This window comes from Gasterosteus aculeatus, chromosome X (assembly GCF_964276395.1).
Source record: "Gasterosteus aculeatus chromosome X, fGasAcu3.hap1.1, whole genome shotgun sequence".
Taxonomy (NCBI): Eukaryota; Metazoa; Chordata; class Actinopteri; order Perciformes; family Gasterosteidae; genus Gasterosteus; species Gasterosteus aculeatus.
Genome location: NC_135698.1, coordinates 2,308,634 through 2,321,287, shown reverse-complemented (window position 1 = coordinate 2,321,287; position 12,654 = coordinate 2,308,634). Strand labels below are relative to the sequence as shown.

Below are 12,654 nucleotides of genomic sequence, written 5' to 3'. Positions count from 1 at the left end.
ATGAGAGATGCCCGTCAGAGGTTGAACCTGCATGAAGGAGGATTCATCCGAGAGCCACTGGGGGGGGGGTGGGGGTCTTCTCCCGAAAAACCTTGTGCATTCTGGAGCGTTTTAACATCTTTTGCTCCCCAAAAGGTTCCTTCAGAAGAGGTAATATGCATTCAAATAGTGTAAACAGTCAGATCTGACACGTATCTATGGAAACGAATTTGAGACCTGTGTGTGTCATACGAGAGGATATCGTGGATTCAAGGATTTTTGAAGCTGTGAAAGCTTGTGTGTATTTCTGAATGGGACCTTAGCAACAGAATGGCGCATTTCCTACCACCTCTTCTATTGTTAGTGTTTTGTGGGTGAAAGGTTTGTTAAGGATGAATTCATAGCTATAATTGGACAGTAATTATGAAGATCATTTAACGATATAGCAGTGAGAACAGTGTTATATAATATATTCCATTCTTTTTATTTACGATTCACTATAATCCATTTATTCATCACGGCAGTGGATTCTTTCATATTAGATATCAGTAAAAAAAAAATGTTCTGATCGTAGATGTTTTTTTTGTTGTTGCATACAACATAGTAAATACCTTCTCCGTGGTCTCTAAAAAACATTTAATAAGGCCCATGAATTGAGGTCAGAGAGGCTTTTCGTTCATTCTCCATAGAGCTGTGATTCAGATTTTGGTGAAGACACTTGTTATGAGCGGATTCTTGGGCCGGGCTAAAACTGCCCAGTGCAGTACGTGAAGGCAAAGTCATTACTAAGCTCTGTAGTATGTGTTGTGTATCATTCATTGTTCCATCTTCCAGAGATCCTCCTTCACCAATTAGACAATGTATCTAGTGAACCCAGGGCATTTCATAGGTGAAACCCAAAGTGTAGCTGAAATGTTATTTATCATTGAAAAAGAGAAAGGGTGTACCTGCCCATGGTCATTCCAAGCAGAAGGTTTGTATGTAAGCGGTGAAATATGTTTACCAGGATCGGCGTATCAAAATAAGGTCCAGTGATCCAGAATGGGACCCCTTTCATCCCAAAGGGACAGTTTGGCGTGTTCTGGCTCCACGTACACATGAACGTTGGCCACGTCTGTGTATTCTGTAGCTGTCTGTTAGTGTGTGTGTGTTCCCTGACTACACTTCATCCTCCACATCTTCCTGGTCTACCCAGCTGCCTTCCAGCTGTTCATCACTCCTCAGCGTCCTGCCCTGGTTTCTCATCCTCTCTTCGCCAGATAGTTGTAAAACTCTCAGTGGCAAACAGCTCCTTCGAGGCCGCTCAGCAAGATCTATTTAGAATATTTGCAAATACAATATGCTCAAAAGAACTAAAGGGACCACTTTGAAAACACATCAAATCTCAATGTGAAAAAAAATGTTTTGGATGTCTATACCGATATTGACAGTTTAATGTCTTAGGAACAAAAAGATGCTACATTTTTGGATAGAAATAAAAGTTCCAGCCTACAGAGGGCTTCATTTTATAGACAGAAATCGTCGAAAGCAAAGTGGAAGGCTGGACTATTTTGCCAAAATTGCCGTTCTATAGGGTTTAGGTCAGGCGATCCTGAGGGCCATGCAATGATGTTAATTCCTTCATCCCCCAGCTGCTGCCTGCATCCTCTCACCCCGGACAAAACCTGTTTGGGCCCCTTCCATCTGGCAGGAGGCTGAGGAGGCATTGTTGTGCATCAGGAAGAACCCAGGACCGACTGCACCAGCGAAGGGTCTGACGATGGGTTCAATGATTTCCTCCCGATGCCTAATGGCAGTCAGTCTGCGGTTCTCTAGCCTGCAGAGGTCTGTGCGTCCCTCCTCGGATACGCCTCCCCAGACCACCACCCACCAGTCCCCCAAAAACAAACGCTTGCTCCCCGCACTTTCTGGTCCGTGTCCGCCACCACACCCCATGACATAGGGGTCCTGTAACTGGTTGTCCAATGACCCAAATCCAACACACCAGGTTCCAGGGATCTTTGGCTTTTATTACAATCTTTCCAGAAACCGCAGGCAGAGTTAAACATGGTCGGGATCAGAAAGCTGAGTCAGGCGGGGTCGGTAACAGGAGATCAGTCCGGTGGAGAGGGCTGGAGAGTCTGGCGTGGAAAAACCTCAGAACAATCAATGTGTGTCTAGGGGGCCGGAGTCTATAGAGAGCGTTGATTAATGATCAGAGGTAGGAGGGTGTACAGGTGAAGTAGACTGAGGAGGGTGTGAAGCTGAACTGTGACAGGTCACTTTGTTAATGAGCCTCATTGGCCGTAGATGACAGTTTCTTCCAAAGATTGCGGACTAGCCTGCTGTGTAATTAAGTAATCCAGATTATCCAATATTTCCAGTTAATGGTCGATATACCCACATAACTGAAACGAAGCGAGGTGAGCGCTCTGCATCATGTTCAGGACGCGGGCAAGGACAAAAATAATGTTATAATATAATTCTTTAGCAAATAGCTCTGACATGTGTTAACTAGTTACAGAAGCAGTATCTAGGATTAGGTATAATACATTTGGCATTTTGATTTACATATTATATTACCGTGAATGAACCAGATAAGTAAATTGAGTCCCTTGCAACCATTTGTCCGTTGCAATGACAACCTGTCCAATAAGGCAGCAGCATGAAGCAAGTCCTTGAACAGTGCTGTACATCTGGGTCCTGAGTCAAAAGGAGGTCTTTGTTAGAAGATAAATAAGACTGAGACTCTGTTTAAGCTGATGCACGCGGGCTGTGTGATTGTCTACTGATAAAGGGGGCACATGGAAATTCCACTTTGATAGGTGTTCCACACGGTAATGTGGCGGTCTGGCATGTCTACAAACCCCCAACGCTGGAGAAGAATTCCTGGAATGAATTAATACTAATTAAAACAACCTGTTTGGAGGTTTTGTAGTTTGGTGACATCATCAGATCAAGCAGGAGTCTCCCTTTCATGGACTTGGTGACCCCCCCCACCACAACCCCCCAACACGCCGAAGAACTCAATACTACAAAATGTAGTCGGCTGCACAGTTCCACACAATTGTCTACATGTCGTCCCAGGCTGAGACGGGATAGGAACCAAATGGGTTCATTTCATACATGAAGACCACGTCCTGGTAAGAATTGGGAAAAAAGCTGTTTGCGCAAATCATTTTGAAACTGACTGTTTTCTCATCCTGGGCCAATATAACGGTGGACTTGCACAAACACTGTTGGGTTGGAGGAGGCTTAAAGAGACAGGCGCTAAAACGGAACGTTTCAAACAAGAAGTGAATACAGGATTACTCACACAGACAATACGAGACAAATGAAATGCTTTTTTAACATCAACGCATTGAACATGTTAAGGTGGAAACCCAAAATACAAGTATGGGTCTTAAAATGAGCATGATAAGTCTCCTTTAATGAACATAGTTCATATTAGGTCAATATATTAGTGAACTTAACATTAACACATAGTATGTTTAAATAAACTACAACACCAGAGTACATCTAGTATTAAGGTGAACTTCTTATTTTTAATATAAGAAGAAAAGAAAAAAACAGAGGCTTTCCCTGCCGGACCCTCTGCTCTGAGATCACCTGTCTGAGGGCTCTTTGTCTGGTTTCAGTTTCATCATCGCAGTCCTTTTTCCATCGCCGCATGAGCCAAAGTTGTGTAATGCTCTGGTGTTACAGATGCACGTACACCTGCAATCTTCTCCCTGGATTAATCTCCAGCTCTGTCCATGAATGTGCGCCTGACAACACTACGGTGGGCGCCGCTAAATCAGTCACTGATTCGTCTCTATGAACTTTGTCAACCTTTGGCAATGCTGAGTACATGTAAAGCTCCTGGCCTACACTCGAGCCCAGTAGTGTATAACGCTTATAACTCTAAATCCGTCTCCCGGTATCTCTCCCCTTCCACCCTAACATATTGAAACATGATGCGCACTCTTTGTTACAGTGACGGTGCGATGAGGCAGAGCAGGCCCAGTCTTAAAGGGTTGCTGTATTTCTGTAGTTAAGATCCTGGGTCCATCTGTGAGTGTCTCTTCTCTCAACTCACTAGTAGAAAGGTTCAAGCACAAACAGCTTTTCCCTTGCAGAATCTCTTTCACATGTACTTTTAGGTCAACATGTTCCATGTCTGTCTCTGTGGTGGTTGGTCATGTATCTAGATCAGCAGGGCAGTTCCTTGCTTACTACTGTAGATTCGTCCATCACAACAAAGGGGCTCCAGTAGCTGAATGGTGGCAGATGGTTCACTGTGGCAGGACAGTCAGGATGTTGGTGATGGTCCATTTCTGATCGGTGCAGTCCTGAATGACCAGTTGAAAACTGAAGTCTGACTGTCCGGTCTCGATCAGCTCCAGACAACATAGAGACTCCATGTTCTGGATGGAGCCACCCTAAAAGGAAAGAGACAGAGAGAGTAGGTGGGTGAGATTCACAGAAGAATAATGGATAAGATAAAGAATGACACTCCATTCAGTGTTTGTTCCCTCAGATCCGTTACCTGTTGATATATCAAACACATATAGAAGCACGTTATGTCGGTTTTCAACAACAAACAAAACGTAGCCCCCGGATCCTGGACTGATGAAAGAGAGCACATGCGCAGGGAAAGCTTACCTTCTCAGTCTCTCGCTGACTACTCAGAAGTTTCCAATAGTCATCTAGACAAGGTAACTTGTTTTTCTATAGGAATATAGAGTGTTTGCAAACCAAATGGTTTTGAAAGGTGAACTTGAATTCATTGTTGAATTTTGCTCATAACAATAAGACTACAAGGTTTAACACTTACTAGTATATACTGTACAGTACCAATCAAACATTTTGCCACACTTTCTCATTTAAATAAATGAGAAAATGTGTCCAAACCTTTGACTGTATATATGTATACAGCAAGATTGTACCTCAAAGACCACCACTGTGGGCATGTGGTACACACAAGTTCAAAACACAAAAAAACTCTGAAATATATTTTATTTGCAATTCAACACGGAACCTTTTGCAACACTGCACGCAGCTGCCAGTATCTCTCTCTGGCCTTGACAGGAGTCTGACATGAAGTCACAATACACATCGCTTTCCAGAAGAGATTGCTTGATGGTCGACTCAATCATCGGGATGTACGCAGTATGAAACCCCCACAGGTGGGACCTTTGTGGGTATAAATAGAAGCCAACAGAGCAGAGAGAGGCATTCTTTCAGAAACACGTATCAGAAATTGTGAAACGGATGTAATTTAGGCCTTCTTTTTCGTCTCCAATATATTTATCCTTATTATATATATATATAACTATATATGCTCAGTTCGGATTTTAAGGGTTAAATGCAACTTTTAGATAATCAATGTACTGATTGATTTTACAACGCGAACAAAAGATTATTTCAATCAGTATGCAAGAAGTACTGGTCCTGTGTGTTGTGTCGGATCCATATATTTATGTACTTACACACAATAGCAATATGTCAAACCCAGACTGGATCATCAGAAAAGATGCCGTGTCTCTAAAATATTGAAAAAATGATATTTGTTATACATTTGTATTTCTTTTGCATATTCGTCATCTACGATACCGTTTGTGATGTGGGTGTTATTGGTGTACGGTGCATGCATGAAGGTGATTAATCACTTTAAGATAGATATCGGCATACAAACTATTAGTATCACCATCAAAGCGTGGGGCTGCAATACCAAAAGCCTCATCCACTTTGACTCAAAGACCAGAAATAAAAAAACGTAATTACATTTAGATGGTGCAAATCTGTATTGTATAGTCTCAGCTATGTAGACAGCAGTCAAAGAGGTTTTACCAAAAGAATCGAAGTTAATCAAGCTGCACAGGCACCATCTGCACCTACCTGTAAGAAGCTACGCTCAGGACGGCTATGCATTCATAGAAAAATGTCCTTCAATCAGACCACCTTAGCAAACAATAATGCCCAGCTCGGCCTTATGGTAAGAGGGGATAGATACTTGGAAGACCCTCCCCCTCTCTACTAGGGGTCTCTCTCCTATTTGCTGTCTTATTTGTCTTTCATGCCGTTGCTCACTGCTAAATTCAGAGTACAACTGAGGACAGACTTAGGAAAAGTGGGGCTAATCTGCCACAGCTCTGTCACTTCTACCCGGTCATTGCCACCTCTCACTCCACCCAATCAGTTCATTCTGTGCACCTGCTGGTCACATCCACCTTCAGCCGAATCACGCTCACCTGTCTACCCTTCTCACTCCCTTCGTTATTTCAACCCCAGTCACTCGCTTGCTCGCTTCTAGATCGTCTCTGCACCTTCCAACGCTTTCTTTTGGACTGATTTCCCGTTGCCGGACCGCCTATCTTAGACTGCAGCGTTTCCCACACATAGACTCATTTTTTGCGGGAATGTGCCACACATTCAACACCGGCCGCCACACATTCCGTTTGGTGTATTTATTTTTAACGCTATTTAAATTACGCAGCGTATTTGTTCAGCTGCATTTCATTTCCCTGCTCTCCCTCCCTCTCTGACACACACACACACACGCTCGTTCTGACAGAAGTTGCAGGCTTTGCATGCGTGTAGGCTGTAACAAGTAGGCTATAGTATAAGGTGTGAAATGTGTACTACAGCTATGGGAGTTGTGTATAGTTCGATCTAGTGATGTGTGTTTTAGTACGACGTTTGTATAGGCGTGAATCCGTTTTGTATTTACTCCAATAAAGTTCTGTGTTGCAAAGTCATTTGGGGTTTAGGTTGTCTGCGTCAAAGACCAAATAAGCGATCTTTGGCAGACAGCGTAAAATTGATCGTCGTGGGCTTTAAACTTCAGAAGGGTTTTCTGTAGATTTTGATATGGCTTTTTACATATAGAGTATATGTTGAAGGGTTTAGCACAATGGAGATTATCATATTATAAGATGCAAGCAGCGTTGGACGGGTCCTCGCTACTCGGACGGCTGGAAACGCAGCCAAGATCTCCTGCGGCCGCCAGACAAAGCGTCCAAGAGTCAGTCGTTGTCCACCATAAGGAGAGACACTAGGAATGCGGCTTTGCAAACATCTTAAGTATGACAACATTTGAGAGTGATCTGATAAATTAGCGAGGAGAATGGTATCTAGCAATAGTTCCATACGAATTCCAATTCACGCTGATAGTGCACATCCCCAAGGTGTCACTCGGTGATAACCAGGACAATCTGATGTACTATTCCAAAATTAAAGCCTCTCAAAATACCATACATGAGCCAATTTCCTTCAAACTTTTTCACGAGACTACTTCTGGTCAATTTCAAATTAGATTTTGAAAGGAAACTAAATCAGTCACCAGTCCGTCAAGCTCCTGAAGTTTGCGGATGACACCACCCTCATTGGACTGATCTCTGGTGGGGATGAGTCCGCCCATCTGGTGTCGTGGTGCAGTCAGAACAACCTGGAGCTCATGCTCTAAAGACTGAAGATGGTTGTGGATTTCCGGCGGAACAGAGCCCCAACCTCCCCCATCACCCTGTGTGACTCCCCCGTCACTATTGTGGATTCCTTCCGTTTTCTGGGCTCCATCATCACCCAGGACCTCAAGTGGGAGCTGAACATCAGCTCCATCACCAAGAAGGCTCAGCAGAGGTTGTTCTTCCTGAGGCAGCTGAAGAAATTCAACCTGCCAATTCATTTTCCAACTCATTTGATAAATAAAAGTGTGAGTTTTTCAGAACTCAATGTTTCTTTGTTTTTTAATTAGTATTTTAATGAGTGTTGGTGTAGGCTTCAGCGTCACATTTTAAACGACTTTGATAGGTATAAAATAAAAATGTGTCTGTAAGTGTTGCTCGTTTATTTTCTATTGTCGCAGTGACTCGTGGTATCGGGGCTCCATTGATGATGGCTTTTTATAATCGTCATGCACGCGCTTAACTCAAGGTGAACATACTCAGAGTTGATTTAACTAACGCAGATCAGCTGTTCTGGAACCGGATACTCAGAGTTTCCCATCTCAGAGTAAGTCAACTCGGAGTTCAGGGATAGACTCCGAGTTTGTTGAACCTCCTTTTTGGAATACCCCCCAGGTCCATTTCAGATTAGATTTAAAAGGAAACAACAGTTAGACAATTTCACTTCAGACGTATAGTACACATCCCCAATGCGTCACTGAGAGATAACCAGGACATTCTGATGTACCATTTTATAAATAAAGCTTCTCGAAATGCCACCTTCGTTTTTTACTGGATACTAGGAAATTTGACTTCCTGTTACCAGTACATGGCGCTATGGATAGAGATACAACGGTTTAGTCGTTCTGGTGAAGGATCAACTTTGGCGATGCACCCTCTCGCCACCGATTATCGGATTCTTATAATATTCACAGTGAAGCATTATTAAAGGTCTCAACAATTTTGAGAGAGATCAGATTAACCTTTAAGGAGCATAACCTGTGAGGATCAGGGTGTAAAATAAAAAAACATTCAACTTCCTGTTTCCCCCAGGTGGCGCTATGACTAAGGTTAAAAATGATCATGTGGATGTCTACAGGGTGAGAAGTTCATGCTTTATGAGAAATATGCAGCAGATTAGATAAAGTATTGTCGAGTTAAAACAACTTCAATTTTCATGGCGAATGGTGTTTTTTTGAAAATGCTCCGTACACACATAGTGGAATTTCTTCTGGCAAAATGCTATTTTTTCACATTGCAAGAATTTGAAAAGAATCAGGTTTAATCCCTGGGAGGAGTTTGGTCTTTTACACATCTAAAAAAATCAGAGAAATGGGCTAAAAATGCAGATTTTCAACGATTACCTGCAACGTCCCTATTCTTCAAATATTATGAAAAAATGAGGGTGGGTTCAGGGGTTCAATGTTTACATACAGTGCATCCGGAAAGTATTTACAGCGCTTCACTTTTTCCACATTTGGTTATGTTACATCCTTATTCCGAAATGGATTAAATTCATTATTTTCCTCAACATTCTACACACAACAACCCATAATGAAGCGAAAAATCTGTTAAAAATAAAACACTGAAAACATAACATGTACATAAGTATTCACAGCCTTTGCCATGCCACTCAAAATTTAGCTCAGGTGGATCCTGTCCACTGATCATCCTTCAGATGTTTCTACAACTTGATTGGAGTCCACCTGTGCTAAATTCAGTTGATTGGACGTGATTGAGAAAGGCACACACCTGTCTGTATAAGGTATCACAGTGCATATCAGAGCATAAACCAAGCCATGAAGTCCAAGGAATTATCTGTAGACCGCAGAGACAGAATTGTATCGAGTCACAGATCTGGCGAAGGGCACAGAAAGATTTCTGCAGCATTGAAAGTCCCAATGAGCACAGTGGCCTCCATCATCTGGAAATGGAAGAAGTTTGGAACCACCAGGACTCTTCCTAGAGTTGTGCCGCCCAGCCAGACTGAGCGATCGGGGGAGAAGGGCCTTAGTCAGGGAGGTGACCAGAAACTCGATGGTCACTCTGACAGAGCTCCAGCGTTGTTCTATGGAGAGAGGAGAACCTTCCAGAAGGACAACCATCTCTGCAGCACTCCACAAATCAGGCCTGTTTGGTAGAGTGGCCAGACGGAAGCCACTCCTCTGTAAAAAGCACATGACAGCCCGCCTGGAGTTTGCGAAAAAGCACCTGAAGGACTCTCAGGCCATGAGAAACCAAATTCTCTGGAAACAAAGATTGAACTCTTTGGCCTGAATGCCAAGCGTTATGTCTGGAGGAAACCAGGCACTGCTCATCACCTGGCCAATACCATCCCTACAGTGAAGCATGGTGGTGGCAGCATCATGCTGTGGGGATGTTTTTCAGCAGGAGGAACTGGGAGACGTGTCAGGATTGAGGGAAAGATGAATGCAGCAATGTACAGAGACATCCTCGATGAAAACATGCTCCAAAGCGCTCTGGACCTCCGACTGGGGCGACGGTTCATCTTCCAACAGGACAACGACCCGAAGCACACAGCCAAGATAACAAAGGAGTGGCTTCGGCACAACTCTGTGAATGTCCTCGAGTGGCCCAGCCAGAGCCCTGACTTGAACCCAATTTAACATCTCTGGAGATATCTGTAAATGGCTGTGCACCGACGCTCCCCATCCAACCTGATGGAACTTGAGAGCTTCTGCAAAGAAGAATGGGAGAAACTGCCCAGAAATAGGTGTGCCACGCTTGTGGAATCACACCCAAGAAGACTTGAGTCTGTAATTGCTTATGTGAATACTTATGTACATGTTATGTTTAACAGATTTGCAAAAATTTGCAAAAAACTGTTTTCACGTTGTCATTATGGGTTGCTGTGTGTAGAATGTTGAGGAAAATAACGAATTTAATCCATTTTGGAAAAAAGCGGTAGCATAACAATGTGGAAAAAGTGAAGCGCTGTGTATAGTTTCCGGATGCACTGTACAATATTGGTGAGGGCAGGCCAATTCATTCTTAAATTGTGTGTCTTGCCAGATTAACCACACCACTTGCAAAATTCATTACCACATATCTTCTCAAAACAATAACACATCAACACGATTTGGATGGATCGGGGGGGGGCACAGACCCAATAGATAGAGAGGAAAATGACATGATATCAATATTCTCTGCAAAGTTAGATACAGATGTATGGTGGCTGGAAGTAAGATATTGATTTTGAAAAAACATCTGGTGCAGCGATAGCATTGGGGGCGGAGCTAAACCAGATTTATTAGGGAGATATTAATGATGGTTTTCAAACTGGCGAGAAAGAAATGAAAGGTCAGCTAGGGCTAGTTTAGGAAGGGACAGTGAAGACTCGCAGATGCGACTTGGCAGGGTGGAACATAATCAGTGAGAGGCAGATAGCAGGTGAAGTAGGAAAGAACTAGGAAAGAAAGCTAGTACGGGGTCGACGTGGCGCAGGGAACCACAAGGTTGGCAGTTCGAGCCCCAGCTGCTCCATGTCCCATGTTGAAGTGTCCCTGAGCAAGACACCTGACCCCTAATTGCTCCCTGGGCAAAAATGTAAATAGCCATGAGTTAAAAATGCAACGTAAGTCGCTTTGGATAAAAGCGTCAGCTAAAATGACCTGTAATGTAACAGGGTGAACATGCCTTGGAAGGATGAGATTTAAATTGGCCAAACTATGACTTGGGCATTTTTTCTTTTAAATGAAGTTAAGCAAACTGGAAAATAAAATAATTTTGCCATAAAACATTGCTGTGACTGTGTGTCTCAAAAAATGAACGACTAGGTGAGTATTAAGAGTTCCTTAGATTACAGATCTACATCACAAGATGAACTCCAAATGACGTTAACTGAAGTTTCAGCAGTGAAAAAAAAAACTTTGTTTCCACTTCCTCTCTCACATTCCTGTGGAGGTAGGGGACATTGAACCAGAGTGGTCTGTGTTCAAAACCTCCATTGCTGAAGCCGCGGCGGTGAGTTGTGGCCTCAAGGTCTTAGGTGCATCAAGGGGCGGTAACCCTCGAACTCCGTGGTGGACACCGGTGGTCAGGGAAGCCGTCCGACTGAAGAAGGAGGCCTTCCGGGTTATGATATCCGGTGGGACTCCAGAGGCAGTTGCAGTGTACCGACAGGCTCGAAGGGCAGCAGCCTCTGCCGTGATGGAGGCAAAGCAGCGAGTATGGGAGGAGTTCGGGGTAACTATGGAGAAGGACTTTCGGTCGGCACCAAAGTGTTTTTGGAAGACCATCCGGCACCTCAGGAGGGGGAAACGGGGAACCATCCAAGCTGTGTACAGTAAGGATGGGACCCTGTTGACCGCGACTGAGGAGGTTATCGGGCGGTGGAAGGAACACTTTGAGGAACTCCTGAACCCAACTACTACGCCCTCTTTGGTGGAGGCGGAGCTGGAGGCGGAGGAGGGATCATCGTCAATTAGCCTGGTGGAAGTCACTGAGGTAGTCAAACAACTCCGCAGTGGCAAAGCCCCGGGGATTGATGAGATCCGTCCAGAGATGCTGAAAGCAATGGGTGTTGGGGGGTTGTCTTTGATGACACGCCTCTTCAACATTGCGTGGAAGTCTGGGACAGTGCCAAAAGAGTGGCAGATCGGGGTGGTGGTACCCCTCTTCAAAAAGGGGGACCAGAGAGTGTGTGCCAATTACAGGGGTATCACACTACTCAGCCTCCCGGGTAAAGTCTACTCTAAGGTGCTGGAAAGGAGGGTTCGGCCGATAGTCGAACCAAGGATTGAAGAGGAACAATGCGGTTTTCGTCCTGGTCGTGGAACAACGGACCAGCTCTTCACTCTTTCCAGGATCATAGAGGGGGCTTGGGAGTATGCTCAACCAGTCTACATGTGTTTTGTGGACTTGGAGAAGGCGTATGACCGGGTCCCCCGAGAGATACTGTGGGAGGTGCTGCAGGAGTACGGGGTAAGGGGGTCTTTGCTTGGGGCCATCCAATCCTTGTACGCCCAAAGCGAGAGCTGTGTTCGGGTGCTCGGCAGTAAGTCGAAGGCGTTTCCGGTGGGGGTTGGCCTTCGCCAGGGCTGCGCCTTGTCACCAATCTTGTTTGTGGTCTTCATGGACAGGATATTGAGGCGTAGTCGGGGGGAGGAGGGTCTACAGTTCGGGGGGCTGCGGATCTCATCGCTGCTTTTTGCAGATGATGTGGTCCTTATGGCATCTTCCGTCTGTGACCTCCAGCTCTCACTGGAGCGTTTCGCAGTTGAGTGTGAAGCGGTCGGGATGAGGATTAGCA

The 12,654-nt window shown here is 44.5% G+C and overlaps 1 protein-coding gene across 3 annotated transcripts in view; it reads right to left on the bottom strand.

Moving 5' to 3' along the window:
* Window positions 1–1,967: 1,967 nt before the first annotated feature.
* LOC120809345 (polypeptide N-acetylgalactosaminyltransferase 18) overlaps window positions 1,968–12,654 on the bottom strand; it is a 94,437-nt gene continuing 83,750 nt past the window's right edge. For all 3 annotated transcript variants that reach the window (XM_040163070.2, XM_040163069.2, XM_040163071.2), the window contains exon 11: window positions 1,968–4,379. In XM_040163070.2, coding sequence (XP_040019004.2) covers window positions 4,233–4,379 — 147 coding nt within the window. In that variant the 3' untranslated portion in view covers window positions 1,968–4,232. The remainder of the gene's footprint in view (window positions 4,380–12,654) is intronic.